This window comes from Camelus dromedarius, chromosome 3 (assembly GCF_036321535.1).
Source record: "Camelus dromedarius isolate mCamDro1 chromosome 3, mCamDro1.pat, whole genome shotgun sequence".
NCBI lineage: Eukaryota > Metazoa > Chordata > Mammalia > Artiodactyla > Camelidae > Camelus > Camelus dromedarius.
The window spans coordinates 86,264,970-86,289,130 of NC_087438.1; the positions used below are offsets into that span (position 1 = coordinate 86,264,970).

At 44.3% G+C, this 24,161-nt stretch overlaps 1 protein-coding gene across 4 annotated transcripts in view; it reads right to left on the reverse strand.

Moving 5' to 3' along the window:
* Positions 1 to 24,161, reverse strand: part of ZNF608 (zinc finger protein 608) — a 179,542-nt gene that overhangs the window by 66,785 nt on the left and 88,596 nt on the right. For 2 of the 4 annotated variants that reach the window (XR_010379655.1, XM_064483621.1), the window contains exons 4-9: positions 22,546 to 22,633; positions 19,568 to 22,022; positions 17,486 to 17,903; positions 16,747 to 16,919; positions 15,298 to 15,451; positions 13,325 to 13,406 (exon numbers count right to left, since the gene is read on the reverse strand). Coding sequence is in view for 3 of the 4 variants with exons in the window: in XM_064483621.1 (XP_064339691.1) it covers positions 13,325 to 13,406; positions 15,298 to 15,451; positions 16,747 to 16,919; positions 17,486 to 17,903; positions 19,568 to 22,022; positions 22,546 to 22,633 (3,370 nt within the window). In the remaining variant the exon portion in view is untranslated. Of the gene's footprint in view, positions 1 to 11,727; positions 12,744 to 13,320; positions 13,407 to 15,297; positions 15,452 to 16,746; positions 16,920 to 17,485; positions 17,904 to 19,567; positions 22,023 to 22,545; positions 22,634 to 24,161 lie in introns of those variants that run through there. The other 2 variants (XM_031448923.2, XM_064483626.1) reach the window with 2 other exon arrangements.

Here is a 24,161-nt window from a genome sequence, read left to right on the forward strand (position 1 = left end):
AATAGTGAAGAGATAGCAAGAGAAGTAGAGATAAGACAGAGACAGATATGCCACAGATTCTTGGTGAGAGAAATAACAGCTTATTTTTAAAGTAATTCATGTCCATCATTTTTTTTAAATGACAGTTCACAATTATATTAATTAAAAATAAAGTCCCTTCCTCCTCTAGGCCACTTCTCCCCACTTCCCGTTCACCACTGTTAATCTGAGAGGCTTGCTTTCCAGGTTTTCTATCCAAATACAAATATAAAGCACAAACATGCACAGATACGAACACACAAGCATACAACACACACACGTATATAAATATGTACTCATTTATTTACAGAAGAGACTGTACTCCCATACCCTACATGTAACATCCCGCATCCATTCATTCAACAATGCGCTGAGCCATCACAACATGCAAATACGAGACTTATGTCATCCTTTTCAAGGCACCATATTGTGGCTGTACCGTTACTAGACCATGTTGATGGACGTTTAAGTAGTTTTTGGTGTTTCAAATCATGCAGTGAACATTTCTGTACAGTGTCTTTGTGCAATTGAGAATGGCTGTAGGCTAAATTCCCAAAAAGGAAATTACTATGTGCATTTACATTTTTGACAAACAGTGCCAACTTTGTCCCTAACAGATTTCTCACTACCAGTGTAGTGAGACTGACACACACCCTCACCAACATTTAACCTTTGCGGTCCTATTAAGGGAAAAATAAACCACTGGCCCTCTACTGTGCTATATGACCATCTTTTCATATTTCTATTAGTCATTGTGTTCTTTTTCTGTTAACTAGTTGTTTGTCTCTTTTGTCCGTCTTTTCTATGAGGGTGCTGCCTCAGCACTTTTAAAAGTCATCTGAGTATAAAAATTGGCCCTTCGCCTAAGGTATATATTGCAAATATTACCTGCAGTCTCTTGTTTGCTATTTGGCCTTATTTATAATGTTATTCTACAAATGAATCTTTAAATATTTAAAGCAATCAAATTATCAACCTTTCCCTTTATGGCTTCTGAAGTTGATGCTATATACAGAACGATCACTCCCGCTCTAAAAATATAAATAAATTATCCATGTTTTCTTCTAGTACTGTGATGCTTCCACTAATGTTTGATTCTCCTGGAATTAATTTTGTTATAAAAAGTTATGTTGGATTCCAGGCTATTTTTTTTCCCGTACAGCTAACCAGTTTGTCAAGGTATATTTAAGGCAATAACATACCACTACAAGTCAAGCAATGTTTCACTACAAAAAAAGATGAAATTACTTTTATGCTTCCACGTACTAACCATACTTTCCAAAAATATAAATAGTATACTACAGTAATTGCATAAGTTTTACATGTTTCTTTAAGAAACATATTATGCAATTTAAAAATAAACAACATGCAATTGTGTGTTCTATGTTACAGAAGCGTGAGAAAGAAATAACCTCAAAATTCTTTCCAACAAGACAGACTCTTTAAAAAGTAAAACCAATGATATTCCACAAAAACTTTTTAAGTGACTTTTTCAGTAGAGCTAAAATTGACTTTTTAGGGTTCTACTCCAGCTGACATTGCTATATGCTATTGCTTTATGAACAAGCACTGCAACATTTTTATCCAAGTGGTAAATATGTTAACGTTCTGCCCCAGCTAACCCAAATCACAAAAATGTATAATTAAGGTATACAATGCTGTGTCAGTCAATCCATTTAAACAGGCAGGAGGAAACATACAAGAAATAACTGGAGTAAGACCTCTCAGGGAGTTAAGTCAAGGTCATGGCAAAGACTGAATGATTAGTTAAAACCAGCAATGCCTCTGAATCCTAACGGTACTACTTCATCTCCTCCTACCCTGCAAACTCCCCCCATTAAACTTCCATTTAGTGCTGGCTGTACCTCTTCTCTGGGACCATTCTTGTTCACTCTGTGCCCAGCACCTTCGTTCACATCCTGGGGTGGCTGCCTCCTCCTGCACGTTCTCATTCCTTTGCCATCCTGACAAGACTGAAATAGCTGGTAGACAAACAAGAAAAATGAATATCTACGATCCTCCCCCAATAACGCACATTCTCTGCACTTCTATATTACACCTCTCTACAAAGAATCTGCTGGCACCTGCTTCTGTAATTTTTCCTACCTCCTTCCTTTCTTAAAATCTTTCATGCATGTGATGAAATTGTAAGCTCACCTAAACAGACAGCTCCTCCAGCCCTTTAAAAGTAAAAATAAAGTCCTTACAATAGCTTATAAGACCCTAATAATACGCCTCCTCCCCACCCAAACATATACATCCATCTCTCAGACTTCACGCCACGTGCACTTGCCACACGGAGAATATCAGTTCCACTACAGAAAACAAGAAAACAAATGAGGTTGATGCAAATCATTAGATGTGTTAAGCACAGATCATTAAGGTATTTACCTGTGAGATACATTAGATAAAACAAGTAGAGCATGTATGTGTGAATCCAGACAGACAGGATTGGAAGAACCAAGTAAATAATAAATATTCATGATACCCTAAATATATATGAGGCAAGGAAACACTGAATATTCATGATATACTAAGTATACATGAGGACACAAAGGACTCAGTAGCCACGAGGTCCTGTTTTAGCCACTTGGTGATGAAACCTGTGCAAAACCCCACCTGCCCTCTGTCCTGGACACGCAAATAAAGCCCATATGTGCTCAGGAGACTAACGCAACAGCCCTTCACCAGGCTCTCCCACAGAGCAAGTGGGGCTGACTCAGGCATCCTCTTCCTCTTCCTCATCCTCACCTGTGGCCCTCGTAACCACACCATCAGTGGGGACGACTGATGTGGCCCAGAGAGAAACAGGACAGAAGAACATGGTGTGACGGAATTCAGGGGATGTGGCCCTCCCATTTGCTTGTTTCCCAGTCTAAGTGTGTCAGTCCATTCCATTTCTTTCCACTACCTTCTAACTGTATGCTTTGGTTTAAATTGCTCCAATGAACTGTGTGATCTGTGTGCATTAGGTCTGTGAGCGCTCTGTCTTAAGACTATGTGATAGCCCACCTGGCTGTGTTCTAGGACGCTACCACTGCAAGGCTGTGTCCACACACACCTGATCGACCACTCTAGCCACTGTTCCCCCTGCTTTCCCCTACACACTCCAAGGACATTCGTTACCTTTGCTCATGTTCTTCCCTCTGCCTGAAACACTATTCTATAGACAACTACATGACTTGCTCTCTCACTTCCTGAAAACTCCTATATAAAATTAAATCATTTTCCAGCAAAAATTCTCCAATTCTCTAACACCAACTAGGTCCTACAATTCAATTCAATTCTGATACTACCAGGAGGGAATGGAGACCCAACAGATGAAGGATTCAGTCCCACCAAACTGCCCCCACCTCAGAAGTCAGTTGCAAATGGGGTCCCCAGGCTACCTACATTTCTGCCCAGTCAACTACAATTTGGGGGTTCCCACAACTCCCCTCCCCCACAAATAGGTTCAATAATTCACTGGAATGACTCACAGAACTCAGGAAAGTACTATACGTATGATTACAGTTTTATCCTAAAGGATACAATTCAGGAACAGCCAAATGGAAGAGGTACACAGGACAAGATCGGGGTAAGGGGGACAGCCTAGTGTTCCCACGCCCTCTCCAGGTACGCGGAGATTACATGACCCTGGGGAGAGACTGAAGGGGTTTCTAGACACCATCACTATGACCTGCCAGTTTCCTTCCCATATTCTTATAATATGAGACTGACTCGTAAGCTTTCAATGAACCATCTTTGTAACTAAGCTGGCTTGAATGGGCTTCTGTTCTTGGCCACAAATGTTCCTTGGACACAGGGTGGTGTAGGGCTGGCCAAAAGAAGCCAAACTGAGGAGCCAGCTCAGCGATCTGTTCCGCACCCCTTGACCCTGCAACCTGGAGTCCCTCAGCAAGGCAAGTTATTCTCAACTGCAAAACCCTCTTGGCTCACTGGACCCCAGTTGGGCCACTTTGATTCTCCTGGGAACCTGAAATTAGAACAGAGATGCCAGACCGTACTTTCAGCAAGGCAAGCCATGTGCTTAGAGAACCAGAGGCAGCCAGTGTGCAGAGAGAGGAGAGACAGAGGAAAAGAAAGAGCAGAGAGAAGAGATCATGATGAGAGTCAGAGAGAGACTGGGGGTGGGGGTGGGGGAGGAGAGGAAGGGGGAGGCTGCCCAGGTGCCTGGAGATGACCCACGTCCCAGCCCCAGCCCCCCTGATGCTTACACACACGTCCCACCCTTGCTCCCGTAAGACCTCTCTGCCCTACATTACACTTGCCCATTTTGCTTAAGCCAGCTTGAATAGGTTTCTGTTATTTACAGCTGACGAAGTCCTTGACTAAGGCAAGGTGGCATTAGCAAGCAGGGCACAGGTGACCTGCCAAGCATTCAGAGCAAGTGTCAGAGGCCCTCAGAGCCCCGAGCAAATAATATATATGATACATACACACACACACACACACACACACACACACACACATACACATATATGGAGTGGGACAAAGTTAGAGACACTTGGCCTCCTGGGAGGATGTCACATGCATATTCAGCACCAGTTCATGAGTATCCACCACCAGGCAATGAAAAGGACGTCCCTTTAGCTGACCTGGGGGACGGTTGGTCACCGACATGACTTCAGCCCACCTCACCCAGCAGGGTCAGTGACAGGAACGTTCCTGAGCCCCCTCGACGGTCACACTGTGTTTCCAGAAACTGCACTGAACAGCATGAAGCCTCTCAAGATAGTAACCATGACAGGCTGCCCACGGATAGGCAATGGGGCTTCCCTGGGTGGTGTGGCACTTTCCGCCTCTGATTCTGCCCCTCACTGACAACCCACAGAATCCAGGCGAGGGACAGAAATGAGTCACCAAAACTCCCCACCTCTGGGCACATCTGCTGCTCCCTAGCTGCCTGCTGCGGCCAGTCCTGCTTCAGGCCCAGCCTGGGGGCAGCACGGACAGGGAGACAGTCTGGTCCCAGAACTGCTGTCGTAAAATCCATCATTTATAGCCTGTCTCTGTATCTTATCACTGAGACGGGGTGGGGGGGACGGCGGGGGTTTGGGAGTGGCAGACACACAGGCACCTGGGGATTTCTAAGGCTGAACACATCATGTGGAAAGGTTTACAAGCTTTGATGGCAGAGTCCCCAAAGCGAATATTCCTCCTCACATCAGATTGGCCTAGTCAACAAAAGGTCTGCAGGGGTCTGGCTGATGCAGAGGGAGGGCTGTGCCCCACAACTGGAAGGGCTGTGAGCGCAGGGGCTGAGCATTCAGCCCCAGGGAAACACTGGGCCCCTTAGGAAATGCTCAGAAGATGTTTCCTGGACGAATTCTGCTTCAGTCACTTCCAAAATGCCTTCTTTGGAAGGACTTTAACCCCACCAAAAGCATCTCCAGTCACTAGACCTGCTGGCAGAGCGCTAGCCCATCCCTGCTCAAGTCAGGGCATCCATCCTCCACGGGTAAGCAGGTCAGCCTGTGCACACAGGGAGGGTTGGTGGAGGGGCAGAGAACTGGGGCCATTCCTTTGTCTTCTTCCTTACCAAGCGCTCTGCTCTCTGCCAGGGGGAGGGGAGGGCAGAGGAAAGAGGATGGGGCCCTGCCTAGTGCTGGCACTACCTTGGAGTTACCGCCCACCCCTGCCCTTCCAGCAAGGGCAGGGCTCTCTTCAGAATCTGTCAAGGCTCTTTCTCAACCTAAAGCCTTCAGTAACCCTAAGCCCTGACCGCGGGCTACAGCCTGGTTTCTCTTTCTCAAGGATTCTTGCTTGTTCTTGAAATGGTAAGATTCACCCTCTGTCCGCGGACTGCCACGTGCTGTCTCTTGGCTCACCGGTGCCTGATGCGAGCCTTTCCTAACACTCCTGGCTCCTCACCACCACCCCCATCCCAGTATCTCTGTTCAGTAAGAGTGGTCCTGAGCTCCTCTTTTCTCTCCAGAGTGCAGCCTACTTGTCTGAGGACAAGACAGGTCCCTCTTAATTCTTACAGGCTATTAAGTTCTAGGGAACTTTTGCAGGGGAAAGAGAGCACATGACTATGGGTGGGTGGGGGGCGTGCAATGGAGAAAGGCATTATTCTTTTTTAAGGAAAGCTGGCTAGCTTTTGTTAACTGCCTAGGGGATTTAAGATCCTCTTTCTGAAGCAGCATATAGCACAATGGTCATGAAGCCTGCCCCTGTCACTTATACAGAGGTGCAAACTCAGACAAAGTACCTTACAACTGTGCCTCAGTTTTTTCATCTCGAAGTGGGAATAGCACTTGGGTTGTTATGAGCATTAAGTGAACTGTTCTATGTGAAGTGTTTAGCAATAAGTGTCTAGAGCACAGTAAATCCTACATAAATGCTAGCGGCCATTACTATGTTCTTATTACTATCCAGGCAGAGAGGACATGGTGCTGGGTGGGGTGGTAGACAGAATAATGCCCTCCCAAAGATGTCCACTTCCTAATCCCTAGAACCTGTGAGTATGTTAGGTTACTTGGCAAAGGGAAATTAGACTGCAGATGGAATTAAGGTTGCTAATCCACTGACCTTGAAATGCGATAATCCTGGATTACGTGGGTGGACCCAACTTAATCAAGTATCCTTGTAAGAGGCAGGATGTCCACTGACAGATAACTGGATGAAGAAGTAGTGGTACACACACACACACACACACACACACACACACACACACACACACACACACACACAGTGGAATACTACTCAGGCTTAAAAAAGGAATAAAATAATGCCATTTGCAGCAACATGGATGGAACTGGAGATTGTCATACCAAGTGAATAAGCCAGAAAAAGACAGAAAAATACCGTATGATGTCACTTAAATGTGGAATCTAAAAAAATGGCACGAATTAACTTATTTACAAAACTGAAACAGACTCACATAGAAAACAAACTTATGGTTACTGGGGGAAAGTTAGGGTGGAGGGGTAATTGGAAGTTAAGGGATTTACAGATATTAACTACTATATATGAAGTAGATAAACCACAAGGTGCTACTGTATAGCACAGGGAACTATATGCAATACCTTGTAATAGCCTTTAATGAAAAAGAATATGTATCTGAATGTATAACTGAATCATCTGCTGTACACCAGAAACTAATACAACATTGTAAACTGACTACACTTAAATTAAAAAGAAAAAAGAGCAAGGCAGGAGAGTAAGCAGGGCTGTGATGACAAAGTTTAAAAAAAAGAAAAAGAAAAAGAAAACCTCCACAAATCAATAGAAAGATGAGTCAAAAATTAACAGTGCTCCAACCTTTCCAACTCAAGGAATAACAATCACTATAAAACACTGAAGGTAAAGAAAATAACTTACAGATTTTCTAATAATGGAAAGCACAGTGCCGTGTTAAGTCTCCTAACTTGGAAATGAGGGGGTTCTGATGCCACGGAAAGATGTAAGGCCATGATTCCATTCCTCAAGAACTCAATTCTCAAAGAGATGTCAAAGTGGCTTCATTTTGCGGGTCAGCTTTGATCCACTTTCAGGAGTTGCCTGGAGAGCTGGGCTGAGACAGTAGTGGGGTCTCACACACAAGAAGCCAGAGAGCTGCCACTGAGACAGGAAGGGGGCAGGGCACAGCCATTCAAGGAATGCTACAGTAATTAACATCAAAATGGTGAAAGATTCAACCCCCAGTAGGCCTTGAGGCTCAGGATGGTGGGAGAGTTGACTTCTAGAAGATCTTGAGCTTCAATTACATGCTTATTGTAATATATTAACATGGTGAATAACATGCCTACATGTGCCATGACAGTCCCAAGGCTAGCCACAAAAGGTCAAAGAGTGGGAAATGGCCAACTTCCTGGGAATCCCAGCCCCTTCCCCAGGCTAGTTAGACTGGTCCTTCCACTTATTTGCATATGAAGCTACCAAAGCTCATAAAAATGGTCAACACTGCCCCTCACGGCCTCTCTCTCTCTCTCTCTCTCTCCCTTCGGAGATGGCTCACACTCTGTCTATGGAGTGTGTACCTACTTTAAATCTGAACACCCAACCCCCACACCTCATGGCCTTTCTCTTGCCTTTCAGTGTATCTCTCTGAATAAATCTACCTTTACTCAACAATGGCTCGCTCTTGAATTCTTTCCTGGGCGAAGCCAAGGACCCACACTTGGCGGGGCACGTCCCAGGGGCTTAACCGAAGCCTGACGCAGCCCTCCTCAAGCCCCACATCTGTTTTTCCTGCATCACCATGAGCAGCCATTTCTCCTACGGACGCAGGTAAGGAGTGTGATCTCCCCTGTACCCACCCTCCATTCCATGGACAGGAGGATGACTGAAGATGGGCCAGGGCCTGGCCAGTGTGATCAGAACATAAACCTAGACTGAGAACTGGTACACACTCACAGCATTGTCAGTGCCTTGTGTTTCAAATGTCTAAGCAAAAAAGAAAAAAAAAGAAAAAACTTTACTGAAATGTATACTGCATCTGAGAAGTTCTCAAAGTTGATTCCTGTGCATGAACTGAATGGCACTCCTGATGGGAAGGAAAGCTGAGTTTAGTCCCAGCAGCAGCTTAAGAATGCCTCCTTTCTCCAGGTTTTCTAACTGGAAAGTCTTTGCTCCAGGGAAAAATAATATGTACTTTACAGAGCTAGCGTGAAGATTTTCAACAACATATATAAAGCACATCTTGCTAATTGATGTGCTTTGGGCTGAATTCAGCCCTCAGACAGGTTTTTGGATTGAAAATGAATTCAATCTATAAAAAGTACTAATTATTATGTTAAACTTCAGATCATCCAATTCTCTTAAAAAAGCTAGAGGGTCTGGTCCAACTTTATCCATTTGGTCAAATGAGCATCCCCATTATATTTTCTTAGGATTACCTGGTGCCACTGATGGTTTTTACATCTTCTAAAGCAACAAAGAGCATGGAAATTCAGCAGTCTATCATTGGAACGGGCTAGGCAGGAGATCTGAATTTCATATGACCAGTTGGTTGTCACAACTGGGGGTGGGGGGTGTGACCAGAAGCCGCTATTGGTGTGTGGTGGGTAGAGACTAGCTGAAGATCCCACAACACACAGGACAGCCTCCTACCTCCCACCCCAACAAAGAATCTTCCTGTCCAATATGTACATGGTGCCGAGGCTGGGAACACCTGCTTTAGAGAGTGACTTTATTAAAAAAAAAAAATTAAAAAAGAAACCATGATGAAGGCACTCCTATGAGTGGGTTTCACTTTGTTTTCTCTCCTAAAGTGAACTGAAAGCAAACAACATTTATGACTCAAGCTTGTGCAGGAAGCAGGGGATGGATGACTAGTGACAAAAACAGTAATAAATGGCTCTGCCTGCTTCATCTCTTTTTCAGAGTCAGGGAAGGAATGGAGTGACCAGTAATTATCATTTAAACTGCTGTTTTATCCTGTATCAATCAGAGCTATTTATTCTGGTGACTCTCAAACCCTTGCGCTGAAACCACACTCCATCAGGGTCACAGCCAGGGTGAGTATGTAAGACAGTCCTTTTCTGCTGTAAGTGCTAAGCACCTGGGTTGACCATCAGCGGCAAGTTTCCATGAAAAAGCCACCTGAGAACCTCATCTGGGAACAACCAGTTCTACACGGAGCCTGTTACCTTGTTTTTAATATTCTGCATTCGCAGGAACCACAGCTGTAAACAACTCTTCACTCTCATTTCTCCATGAAGTTAATTTGTACCGTGTCAGCACTGCAGGCTTTTTGCATATGTTCAGGACAAGCTGATAAGAGCAGGCCTAGAATGAATAATGTTTAGTAAAATCAATAAACCCTATTATTTGTCACTAAGGGGACTGAGTTTATGTCTGGAAAAGTAAAACAATTAGAACCGTATTAATGGCAGATTCATCATAGTAATATAATGGAGCCAAGTGTGCTTGTCTTTTGGGAATCTTTAATTTACCATTCAGTACTGACTCTGTAGTCAGCCAGAGAAATGGCACACACAATATAAACAAACTCTGGCCTTTGGCAATTCCTGTTGTCAGCAGCAGAGACAACACTGGAACAATAAGGGGGAAGAAACAAAACTTCATTCAGTGATTAATGTAAACCAGTCATGAGTAATGTTCCAGTAAAAGCCTTGGGGGAGAGACTACTCAAATCACCTTGTGCTTTTGGTCATGTATCTCTGTGTTTATCAGCACTCTTGTTTATTACAGGAGCAAAATTAAGCCTGATCTGAGGCACCTATTTAGTAACTTATCTATTTAGGCCCCTAACTAGAAGTGATTAAAAGCCTGGTACAAAATAAGCATATATCTCATCATGGTGCAGCTCAGGCAAGATTGGCTTCCACATGTTTTTTTAAAAAGACTTATTACTGAAGGTAGGAAAATCCTCAGGAATCCACAGCATCCCCTAGCCACCCCCAGGAATGTGATAGTACAGCTGGTGAAGATGTTAAGTTGACCTAAGTTCTGGTCCTGTGTTTCGATAGTGAACTGTTCAGTGAGTTCCAGAACTGGGCAACACATACTGCATCTTGGAAACGATATTCTGAACAGAGGAAACATACTGAACTGGGGTGACACAAATTCCACCGCCTTCCAGGATACATCAAAATGTGGTCTAGGAACTGAAAAAAATCTGGTAACTTAAAAAATGATGAAAAATCTGTGAACTCCTTTTAAGTGCAGTAATAAACCCCATAAACAATGTTTGATGAAACTCCAAAGGAAAGCCGCTTGATGGTGGCTTCCAAAAGTAGAGGAAGCATTTTTGATTGCAAATTCCTCCTCACGTGTGAAGCAAAGGCCTCGACGTAAGAGAACGAACCAAATTCTATCAAGACAAATTCTATCAACTTAAAGAACTTCTTAGAAAACCAAGTGGAAAATCTGTCATTAGCAATTACAGTAAAATCATTAAAACTTACAGCTGGAATGAAGCATCAAAATCAATCCATCCAAACACATGACAACCCCCCTCCCCCTGCCAATCTTTCCCACTAGAGATGTGCATGACTGCTTCCTCATCTCCTTGAGTAAGGCCCTCCCTGATCACTCAATTTAAGAGTTACAAACTCCCACACAGCCCCCAAGCCCACTCCCAGACTTAATTTTTCGCCAGGGCATTGATCAAGCATCTGACATACTCCGCCTATTTCTTATATATTTTATTAGGCTTACCCCACCTACTAGAAGATGCCAACTCTCTGAAGACAGGAATTTTTGTCTGCTTGGTTCATGGCTGTATCTCAGCATCTAGACAGTGCCTGGATAAAGCAGGTGCTCAGAAAGTATTTGTTGAGAAGGAGGGAGGGAGAGAAGGAGAGGCAAGGAAAAAAAAAAACAGGAAGCATTTAATTCTGTACATGTGGTATAGCATATGCTACTAAAACAATTTAATGACAAGTCAAATAAATGGCTAGCTGACTAACTTTTTATACATTTTACCTACAGTCCACAAGTCACAAGACCCGACATATTTGGAATATCATTCTGTACCAGAGAAAGCTGTTATCTACCAATCTGCAGTGATATTATGCTCCATGTTTGGGGTAAATACCCACTAAAGATCCACCCATGTTTCCACTGAATTAAACCCACTATTGGTTGTTAAACCTGGGTATCATATAAGAGAAGTTAGTATCTGTGTACCAGATCTTAATGCATTGGACATCTGTAATATGAAGGAACCTTTCTTTGAAAATTAGACTTGCTCTCAGCCAGCTAGAAATAACATGAGACGGACAAGAAGCCATTATAAAAAAAAAAAAAACCTTTTTAATTCTGATTGCCAAATTATTTAAGGCAGGTATAAAAAAGGAAAGCATTCAATATACATTTTACATAAAATAAACTAGATTACAGCATAAAACAAGTAACCAGGCAATGGCGTTAAAGTCTCTCTCTTCTAAAACTGGATAATTGTAAACATTAAAAAAAAAAGAAGAAGAAGAAGAAAGAAAGAAAGAAAGAAAGAAAGAAAAGAAAAAGGACTGCAAGACTATTCAAGTAATAGAACAATCACAGATGTCTCTGGTATGCAGGCTATTGGGTTATTTGCCATTCAAGATTATCAAAAATGACACCTCATTATTCACAGATGCTCATTATTTCCCCATTTTAATCTTTACATTATATACAACACAGTTTTTGTGGTATTGGCAACCCCATGCCTTCCAAAAGTACTTTTTTCCCACAATACACAAGTACAAACAGTGACTACAGGAACATTTTACACTGATGCGTCTTAACGGGAGCCACCAAATAGACATCTAAATTGTACCAAAGTGTCATCATCACAGTTAGCCTTTCAGAGGGGCTTACGGGAAATATAGGAAGGATATGCAAGATTCAGGCACACTGATACATAACATTATTTATTTACAATTGAAAAGGAAAAGAAAGTAAGCAGCCTTTTGTGGCTAACACTTTGCAACATGACAAATACATTTTTTAAATTTCCTTTGCTGAGTGGTTTGCGACTTGGCAGCAGACCCTGTGTGTGCGAGCCTGGTTACTGATACAAAAAGTAAAGAATATATATATATATATGTATATATACATATATGTATACGCATATATATATAAAACAGAAGTTTAATTACAGCAACATTTGCAACTCTGTGATAAAATCTGTAATTTACAAAAATGAAATGACTGGTTTTTGCCTGCCATTAAGGCATTTCAAATTAACACCATGGAACTGATGTCTGTATAAAGCGCTTCCCCATGTGATCCAGTCACATGACAATGTACATTTCCAATCTTGTTATTCTCTGCAAAAGAAAAGAAAACCTTAGCATACGGGTTCTACCCACATTTGACACTGAAAATATGAAAACCGAAAGATTGATAGGCTTATTTTAATTCTATGCAATTCATGGAATCCAATTCCATAGCAAGTGAATGGACACAAGGGAAATGATATATGCATCATGAAAAAGAAATTATTTTCCTTTTTGAAACAACCTGAGGGATAATTAAAAATACCGAAGAACAAACATTACCTCCAGCATCAGGGAAATAAATTCCTCCATTTCCAATTTTATTTTTAAACACAATAAGACAAAGGGAGTCATTGTGGATTATTTTAACAAAGCTGTGAAGATAACCTAAGAAACTTTCAACTGTCTTAAAAACTGCTCAGTTAATTACTTATCTACATTACAGCTATAAAAATGAGGTTCACGAAATAGAAGGCGCCTGTGAAGCACAGTGGGATCATAAGCACAGTCACTACGAAAGTATCATACCCTTAGGAGCCAAGTTTTTGGTCTAAAAAGCTTACACTTGCTTCCTCCCACCCATTAAGATGTCTCCATCCAGAAAACTGATTTGAAATGTAGAGAATATTTACCTTCTTTGTGCAGGAAACATTCCTGATGCAGATGCCTGTGCAGCAACCTGCTGAGAGGCAACGAGGGCAGCAGAGGTCAAGCCTGATGGGGAATAAAATGCAGGGTTCCTGTGACATTTGGAAAGGTAGAGTAGTGATGGGCTGTAGACCCCAAAGCGGCAATCTGTCCTTTCCTAAATATACATGAGATGCTTCATACAGTAAGGACAGAGAACAAACTGCTTGGTCTAACCAGTCTATCCCTTCATTGAATACTCTGCGGTTTTCTTAATAGCTATTCAAAGAGAATATAGCATCCCATCTCTCTGGCTCTGCATGGTGCTAAATGGTTTGCACGCATTCATGAATAGGAAGCTCAGGAGAAATAATAGGTACCAGGTAACAACAGGAATCAAAAGTCACAGTGAATTATAGAAGCGACACGCTATTTGCTTAGAATACAATAGTTTCATAATAACTTTTATCATGTTAACGTTTTCCCCAGTGATTGAACACAATGCATCCCATAAGGTACATGGAATCACTGAATTGAAGTTAGAAATAGTCTCAACTTTTACCCTGCAAGAGAAAGGTAGCAGTAAGAAAATGTAACAGCTTCAAATGGCAGGAAGCTGCCTAATAGGAAATTCTTCTAAATTCTATAGAAAACAGTTCTGGAAAAAAATAGAGGAAACCGATGCAAACCTTAGGGAGATGACTGTCTTTCTATGTTCTTTCTGTTCCCTTTTAATACCACTATTTGCCACCAAGTAACCTGAGTTGAATAAACTAAAATGACCTCCACATTTGTAGAGCACTTCCTATTTTTGGAAGTACCTGCAAATACATTATCTTGTATTCAGACTGTAGAGTAAGAGGCAACTTGGCAAGCACTACAGACCGAACTGTGTCCTTCCAAAATTCCTATGTGCAAGGCTTAACCCTCAGCGTGACTGTATTGGGAGACAGGACCGCAAGGAAGTAATTAAGGTTAAATGAGGCCCTAAGGTAGGTCCCTGATCCAATAGGATTAGTGTCCTTATAAGAGACACGAGAGAGTAAGTCTCTCTCGCCCCCTCCCACCTCCGGATGCACAGAGAGCACAGCAGCACAGAGCAAGACGGTGGCCGCCTCCAAGCCAGGAAGAGAGCTCTCACCAGAAACAAACACGCTGGCACCCGATCACAGACCATCAGTTTCCAGAACTAAGATGGAATTCCTGTCCTTTAAAGCCTTAAAGACTGCGGTATTCTGTTACGGCAGCCAAAGCTGACTCAGACAGCAAGATGCTACCATGTGATCTGCTGGTAAACATCTGCCAGGAGGTGACAGAGCCAGGAGGAAGGGCTCACGCGCCACTAAAACACCACGAACCGGAGGTTCCCCACGTCGATTCTGTGGCTTTTTAAAAATGTCTCTCCTCTTTACTGAAAGGGTCACAGCAGTGAAGGGCTGTAAGAGTCCCTGAATTAGGTTCTAAGAAGTGTTGAGCCCAATCATGTGACTCCCGTTACTTCCATGGGGAAGAGGGCAACCTCCAGGCCTGTGGAGATCAGGACAAGCAATTTCCCCAGAGCCTCCCACCGACCCTCCCTGTTTTCCACATTTCCCAGAAGCAGCTATCTGATCTTCTGATTGTTGCAGTCACTGCCCCAGACACTGGCCGCCACCCTGTGTGAGATAACAGGGTGTGCTGATAACAACAAGTGACAATTATTAAGTGGTAGCCATTTCAGTGGAACACGATGTTGTGTTCTACTGAATGGAGGGTGTGAGAATAGCCTTCGTTGTGTCACAAGGAAATACCAGAAAAAGTATTAAAAACCCTCCCCACCAAAAACAACAACAAATTAAAAGAAATATATTTTAAAACCCTCCTAGAGCTATTGTTAACTCAAAGCTCAACCTTTTTATTTTAAGGCAGGAAAGGTGGTTTTGGCAACTGTTCTCCAAAGTGGGGTGAACAGAGACACAGGGACGACAGCGCTGCTGACCTTGGAAAGGGTCATATTGACCAGGGATGAGCGGGTAGCCCATGCCGACATGGGTGTGGTGATGCGTGTGCAGGTGGCGCTGGCCGAAGGGGGAGTGACGATCCCTCTCCCTTTCCGCTTCCCGCTCCCGCTCCACTGCAGCCTTTTCCACGGGCTGCAACAGAAACAGAGGTCCCCCTTTAATCCTCCAACAAAACAGTTAGTAGGAGTCATAAACCACCTGTCCTTTCAGCGATACGTGCTAATGATTAAAAAGTACATACAGAGATATGTAAAATTTGTTATTAATCGCAGATCATTTCAAAAGACAGGCATTCGTTTCAGCTGGAATTAAGCCAACACAGCATCCATGTTTTCCTCAAACGACTGACATAAGAGGATCTCTATATTCACTCACAACTGCAGGTTTAGAATAGACCCACCTGCTTCCCAGACACACCTGTCACAGAGGGATGGAGGCAAAAATGTAGTTGTAGAGACTTCTTTAAGGTCCAGCCTTCTGATTACTCTTCTACTCTAATTAATTTTGTGAGAAGAATCTATGTCATAATTTTAAACCTTTCTTTATCTACTATGTTCCATTGAAAACAGACACTCTACTATCATATGCTGAGAGCAAGCAGAGGAAATGACTGTCCTACACCTCTGAAGGATTCCAGAGTCTCTCAATTTCGGACCACTCAGAGAAGCTCCGGTTCTCCCAAATCATAACTGTGTTAAGGCTCAAGTTTTCTGAGATGTTTTTACCCACTAGAACTTAATCACTCTTTTCTTAAAGTCCTTTTTCTTACTTAAAAAAAAAAACCCTTTGCACAGTAAGTCCTCTCAGGAAAAGATTCATACATCATCTTTTCTCTTTATAGGGTCTCAGGCAGACAGACTCACAGTCACAGAACCTGTATTTCCAAACCTCTCTTTTGGAGGCAAGAACTACCACAACTTTTGTTTTTAACCTGTCTTCTCAACAGTCTCTAGGACTAGCAATCGCCCTTTTTTGGAGGGCAGGGTGGGAGCAGAGCCACCTTGCACAAATACACATGCCCAAGCTACTTCAGCAGAGTTATAGGGACACGTCCATGAGTCAAGGCCAAAGCAGCAGATGCAGCCGCCACTCCTTAGCCAAGTTACTCGCTCTGGCACACGAGCACATCAAAGCTCGGTCCCTATAAATTTAAATATCTGGCTAGCAGGGGTCCTCCTGGGAAAGCAAGGTATAAATGTTCCAACGGAAAAATCACTACTATGTTACACGTGCTGACAATTTTTTCCCCCTGTGTATGAAAGCATCTTACTTTTCAACCTTCCATTCTTTATATACTAGAATAAAACAGCATCCTGAAATCACAGCTGGGTCCCAAAACCATTTATATTTCAAGACTGTCTTCTAGCTTAGCACTTTTCTCCCCTCAAAAACACAGTGCTTTTAAGTAACAACAAGAGGAGGCTTACGGCGGGAGACTTGCTCCGGTACTGGTTAGCGTGCTGCTGGAGCAGATCCAGTGCTTTCGATTCCGTGGTTGTTTTTGTGTTGATGCTAGGGCTGGTATTGACTTTCTCTGCCTCTTCTCTCCCTGACATCTTTCCATAAACAGGATAATGAAATCCTGGAGAGAGATAGGCCCCTGCAGATAAACAATAAACGCCACACCAAGTTAGGGGCGACATCTTTTTAAAAAAAAATTTGGATTACATGAATTTGGGATGAGAGTCAGAGAGCTTAAAATAGGGAACTACATTAAGAAAGGGCTACACCATCATTAAACTGTATTTAGGTTCTCTGATTCTCTTCTCCCAGTTAATTCATCCTGATGAAGGGAGGTTATAAACAGAATTGAGCTTAGAGCCATTTCATACATTTATGTGTCTGCTTAAGTGAAAGGAACAGTAACAGTAACGGTTATGACAGTAAGTGCTCTGAATACTTTCACAGGCAATAAAGTATCTGTCAGTCTAACAGCTAGAGCCGACCCTCGGAGCCTATGGAAACCACAGCGAAAGACTCTTAACATTTCATCTTAAAAAAAAAAATCTTATGTTAAATCAGTTTCATCTTTGGGACTTAAGCAGCATAAAAACAAGCAAAACAAATGCTACTCTTGAAGCATCTAATTTATCCTGAGTTTTAAAACAGCTGATATTTTGAACACAGCCTCCTCCCACCCACAGAGTGAGAACCCACAACACATACCAGGGTAACTGTGCATTAAGACGGGAGAAACCGCCCGGTATGCAGGGTGGCTGGGGTCATACATCTGTGGGTAAGGATAAGCGTGCAAGTACTGTATGTAGGACTGATGCTGACTCATGGGTGAGGAGACAGCCACTCTCGTTCCTCGAGAGTCCTTCCAGTTTACGGGAGTCTTCCGATCATCATTTTTCAGCTTGCTCTCATCCAAGGACTGAGAATCTGGACGCTTGGCTTCTTTGGGCTCCTCTTTGATGCTTGTCAATGACACAGGAAGGCTGGGCACACCACTCTCTTTATTGGGAGTTTTCCTGGGACTATCTTCTTTCAATTTCTTTTCTCTGTCAAGTTCTTCTGACTTTTGCTGATCCAGGTATTTGGGCTGGTAGACATAATGATGCCACGTCCTTGAATCTGGATCCTGATTTTCAGAAACAGATTTGTTTTACAATTTCAGTTTTTCCGAAAAACCCATTCATCACAACAGCACTATTACTGTTCCTTCTACTACTACGTTAACATTTGTTTATGTTTGCACCAAGCAAAGAGCTGTACCGCCTCCTCTCGTGAAGTAATAACTGTCTGAGGCCGGCATTGCTAATCATTCCTTTTACAAATGACAAAACTAAAGCTTTTAAAGCTCAAGTAATATCAGGGTCACACTGCTGCCCAGTGCATGGAGCTGGGCTTCCAAACTTAGCTCTGCCAGAATTCAGAGCTGGGCTGTTAAAGGTCATTTGTTAACGTTAAATAACCTCTACAGACGTATTTCACCTAACCCTCATTTTCCTTTTATTCTCTCACATAGGTAAAAAGAATTTTAAAAACTCCAGCTCCCGCTGATAACAGTAAATATAAGTAATTACTACATCAATTAACATATCGGGGTGGTGGCGGGGGTAGGGAAACCTGTGGTTTCCTCATAGTTTTCTTTATCTACTGCAGTTGAGGTTTAATGTAACTGGATCACGTCCCATCATGTGCTGACATTTTAATCAAAGTAAAATTTCAGATTAACAGTACATATTATGGTTTTTCTATTAGGAAACTGAAGCATCCATAACCCCCGACCCCCACAAATTGTATGGTCCTAAACGCAGCCCTGTGAAGTCCCAGACGGATTCAGGCCTCCATAAGTGGGGAAACTGAGATCCTTCAATGGCCTTTGTGACCCTCCCATCCCATTCATCATATAAACCCAATGGGTATTTAAGGCTTAAGGCCCAACTCTGGGGCAGAAATGGGTACCAAGAATGGATTCTGTTGCTCTGGGTCACAGGAGACATCTAAGCATGGGAGCAGCGTGGGGGTTGGGGAAGCTGGGAAATACCAGAATTAATGCCTGTGGGACTGCAGTAGTCAGTCAGGATGTCTCTGAGTCGTGACAGAAAGCACTAGCACGTGTCTGATTTCATGGTGACTGGTTTTCAGGTGTTCGCGCATTTAACCACTGGCTGACTGACCACAGGGCTCCGGGGTGGCTGCCTGTGACCCGTCCACCCAGACCCCTGGCTCGCCTCACAAGTGAGCAGCACTGAGCCCTACTTTCGGGCCCTTAACAGAGAGCATAACACAGGAGTCTAGGGACCTCAAGACACCTGGGTTTCATGAAAAAGATGAGGGGGAAATGTGCACTTAAGGACCCCATCTGAATATTCTTAGAAAATGCCAAAATAAATTTGGAAATACCAAAGAACTAATTATTTGAGTGATCAGACTCAGAATCTCGGAGTGAGAAGAGAACTCAGCCACCACGGGGTAGAATTCCCGCACTATGGACTCAGTGAGAAATTAAAAGACCTCGTCAGATTCAGTTAGTTAATGGCAGGGAACACGAGTCTCCAAAGCACATGGCCCAGGTTCTTTTTACTACACAAGATGAAGAGGAACTAGTGAGCAGTGTACATTTTAAAAGGACACAAGAACTCCTGAGAAAACCTTCTAAAATATCTTTCAAGAGAAGAGGCATCGAGCCTAAGGAACCCTTGGTTGATTTTCTGGGAAGAAATCAAATGAGATCAAGCCCAGCCATATATGAGTCTCACACTGCTGTCTCCCTGAGGGGGCCACGCTCCACAGTCTTACTTGTTTAAATCTCGAGGTTGGGTCTACACCTGTCTGCTTCATAGAGTCCATGACAGATTTCATTTCTACAGCCTCCTTAATAAGCTGGTGGTTTTCCATCTGCTTAGCTTTGAAGCTGTCGGCCTGAAGCTGCTGCTGGTGATTGGAGAGAAGCTGCGATTTACCTGTCTCCTCAGTTTTATTAGGCACTGACGGCCCTAGTTTAGAATGGTTTTTGTTAGGCTCCGGAGTAGAAGGAGCTTTTGAGATTGTGGCCGACGGCATGTTTTTCTGTTTACTGTCCTCCTTGCCCAGCTCTTTCAAGGGGAGCTCGTTTTTCCTTTCACAGTCTCCTCGCCCAGTTTGGGCCATTTTCTGTTCAGCCAGCCTCTGGTCCTCATAGTACTTCTCATACTGCTGTCTGTAGGCCGGGCTGGTGGCCATCAGAGACTTCTGGTCCATGTAGAGCCCGTAGGCATACTGGCCGTAATACAGTGACTGAGCCAGGGCCGGATGTCTCTGCGTGATCACCGACTGGTGCTGAGGCTGTAAGGATGCAGAATTATGGTCCACTTTCTTGGCCTCCAGCTGCTCTGCCTTGTCTTTCTTTTCTGCATCTTCCTCGGACTCCTTCTTGATCTTCATTCCCTGGGCGCTACCGCCGTTCCCAGTTACAGGGGCGCCCACCTGCCCAGGGTGCAGGTAACTAGGAGAATAATAAGGGTCGTAGCCATGGTAATAGGGAGAGTGGGACTCTTTCATTTGCGATGACTGTGCTGCAGCTGAAGGATGCCCTTTGACAACGCCGTCCTTGCTAGAAAGAATATCGGACGGGGAACTGGCCTTTGACCTCATGCCTTCGGACCTGCTGTCAGAACCACCATCATCGGCAGCATCCGATATGTCCGAGTAGGCGGGGCTGCTCGTCTTGGCGGCGGAACCCTCCGCCCCATTCTGGGTCAGCACGTGCAGCGGGGCCATGGGCGCCTGCCCGTTCACCAAAGCGCTGCACTCCATCCTCGAGGCACTCCCGATGGAGGGGCTGGGGGCGTTGTCGGTGAAAGTGTAAACCTTATCAGCCTCGGCTTTGATACTGGCCATCCGGCTCTCCTGCGACTCGGACAGGCCGTTGGCCAGCCCCTCACTCTTGCTGAGATGGTCCTTTAAAAAATGCCCGGATAAGTCTTTCCCCGCCCCCTTGGCGTCCTCCAGTTTGCCCAGCTTCGCCTCCGTTTTCGGGCTCCCCGTCTCTTTCCCTTCTTTGTCCTTCAGCTTTCGCTTCTCCTTTTTCTTTTTGTCTTTGAGCGACACGAGAGCTGGGTTCACGGTGATGGGCTCCCCCATGATCGTGGGCTTTGGCTGAATGGGTTTTAACGGAGGGCTCTTTGGTGTGGCCTGAACCACCGTGGTCGTGAGGGAGGGCAGCCCGGGGATGGTCCCCGTGGTAGTGCTGGTAAAAGCTGCGGTGGGTATAGCGATTAGCTGCGGGGGCGTGGGGGCCGGGGCGGGGGCGATGGGCCGGGCAGTTTTGAGTTTGGAGAGGTTTTTGTCCATTTTGCAACTGTTGGCTTTTTTGCCCTTTTCTTTCTCGCCCACGTTTTTCTTGTCAATGAATCCCTCCGCTTCCAGTTTGGGCATCTCGGCAGCCAGACCTCCGTCTGCGGCAGTGCAACTGTCTAAGGTGGCCGTCATGTTGGAGATGACCGGGAGGTTGTTCAGGTCATTGTTCGGCCCCTTCTTTTTGCCCGAATTCTTCCCAGCCTTCGATCCAATCACAGAACCCGGACCGTTGCTCATCAGCTCTCTCTTTCCCTTGGGGGTCCCCGGGGGGTTCCCCGAGCCAGGGGATACCGGCGCCTTCACCTGCTCGTAGGTCGAAACACCTGCGCTCGGCTCACTGCAGTCCAGGGCCACGTTGCTCAGCGCCTCCTCGCAGTCCGAGATCTTGTCCTCGCTGTCAGGTTCGAACTCTAGCTTGTTCTCCGGGTCCAAGTGCGCATGAGCCTGGTGGTACCTGAGGCCGTTAATGTGCTTGTACTTTTTGTTGCAGTTTGGATGAGGACAATCGATCAACACCGGAGAAGAGCAGCCTTGGTCCAAAAAAGTAGTCTCTGGTTTCCCTTGAGGGGTGGTGGGGGTGCTTCTCGAATTTGTGCGGATGCGTTTCCCGGGCTTATTGTCCTCGGAGCTGGAGTTCAGGTCAAGCTCCATTGGAGGCTTGTTTTTCCTTTTGTTGGTGGAGGAGGGACTGGCTTTGATGTCCTCAGCCGCGCAATTCGGGGGTGTCCTTCGCCCGCTGGCGTTGAGGCTGCCCCGCCTCCCTTTCCCGTTGGCCCCGCCTCTGTTCTTGTTCTGCAGCCCTCTGGACTCTGTGAAGCTGGCCTCCGAGCCCGGGGCGGCTGCGGCGGACCTGGCTCTCTTCCCTCGGCCCCGGCCCCCTCTCATCTCCAGGTCACTGGTTGGTGACTCACAGAACCTGGGGAAGCAAGGAACAGACGTCAAAACGGGCATCTCCAAAGGAGCCAGGTGAAATCACGAGGCACATGAGGTGGCAGAGAGCAGTCAACACCCCAGGAACTCCAGGGCTGGGCCCAGAGAAGGAAAAGACATCCTACTCTTCCACTGAGAATTTCAATACCCCCAAAAGAACAGGCTACCGAAGGCTTACATCCACTCTCAGCAAACCAAAGAAAACCAACTCGGGTAGCTAAGCTTCAAATCTAGTTCAAATTCCTGTTTTGAGAAAGGAGAACAAAGGAGAAAGAGAAGGGGCAGGAAGTAGAGAACTCCCTACAGAAAAGAAACCCAGTATCTGCATTTTACTGTGTTCAGTCCTGAATTGTTCATTGCTCTTTTGCCTGGTTTCAATTACAGACAGACTTTTATGTATTATTAATCTCTCTCTATGGTTTCCTTGCAAAGGGAGGATGGGGAAAGAGAGGGGAAGAAGAGGAAGGAGGAGAGAAAACAGAGCCTGAAATCAAAGGCCCTGTGCATACCTGGGAGGGGCCCAGTCGTGCTTGGTGCAGTCCAGTAAGGTCCCTACGTAAGTCTTGTTCCTCCACGTGACATTGACCACGAGGACACCTGCAGGAGTGGGGAATGAAGAAGGACCAAGGTTAGCACCAATTACTCTATTTCCAGTTCATTTATTATTACTATTCTTTTTACCAGCAAAGCTCCATTCTCATTTGCTTTCAAAAGCTGTGGTTTGCATTCTTCCTCTTTCTGGTTTCAGTGACCTCAAGTGAAAACCCACAGGAAACTGTGTGTGTGTGTGTGTGTGTGTGTGTGTGTGTGTGTGTGTGTGTGCGCGCGCACGCACACACGCGCAAGCATGTGGTACAAAAGGGTAAGACTGCGTGTGAGAGCGTAATCAAGATACTGCTGACAGAAGGAAATGGTTTTTGCCATGTCCTGCTGTAAAACAGCAACACTCACCTCTTAATTTTTCTATTATTACACATAATTGCTTTCGTTTGGCAAGCGGCCAACAAAAACTAAGCGCCAGTTACCAGTGCTTAAACCAGAAGGTGACTGAAAGTCATTGGTTTTGTTTCCAGTTCAACAGTACAAAATAATGGTGATTTTTATTTAGAAAAAGAAATGATGTGCATGCACAAAAATAGGTTTGGGGGTAGGGGGAAGCGGGGGCTTGGAGTCCAGAGAGCAATCAGCTACGATTTCTTCTTCCTAATCCTCCCTCTCTGGCTTTGTGAGACAAGAATCAGCCCTATGGTATCTGTTTCACTGTTTGGTCTTGTTTCATATTAAGGACTCCCAAAATAGCCCTCTTTAGAAAATAAATGTGCACAATAGGTTTGCCCTTGGGGTTATCTTTAGAATCAACTTTAGTAAGCATTTGCCACAGAGGATTAGAAAAAAAAAATCTCAAAACCAACACACTTGTTTCCTGCAAGCCATTCTGCTTTTCCCAACTGCTTTGCAGACAGACAATCTAATTTAGCACTGCATCTGTGAATTACTAAACTTAAGTGCACTTAGTATACCAAATGTCACAGGGAAACAAAATATAACATCCTTTTTATTTCTCTAGAGGACAGGTTCCAAATTTTTTTAACTCGCTCCTTTAAAGCATATATAAAAAGGACTTAGATTTTGAGACATATATAAAATATGAGGGTAAAAAAGTGAAGTATTTAAGTGTGCCTTTGTTACTCAACACCCCCCTCCCCAACTCACACACACTTCTTGGAAACACCAAGAGACAATACTCAAAGTCTGTTTCTAGCTGTTTTACTCACCTGCTATCGCCATTCTGAATTCTGCAGAAAATCTGTATTGAACTCCTTTATGGTAAGGGACACCTCATAAGGTAAGACTCATTTCCTTGGGAACGTATTGAACAGCAGGTAAAATATTTGAATGGTTGGGACTCAAGTAGTGAGGAAGAGAGGATTTCTTTCAAAATTCTCAAAAAGAGATTTAAAAATTGTTTCCCATATGGTCTGTGTTACTATTACTTAGGTGACAGCTGAATTTACTCACTGTATCAATAGTATGTGTGTTGGGGTGGGGGTAGTTTGCATGAAGCAAAGCAAGCACTCCCTCAAATCACAGTTGATTCCATTCTAATTCCTTTAGGGGAAAAAAA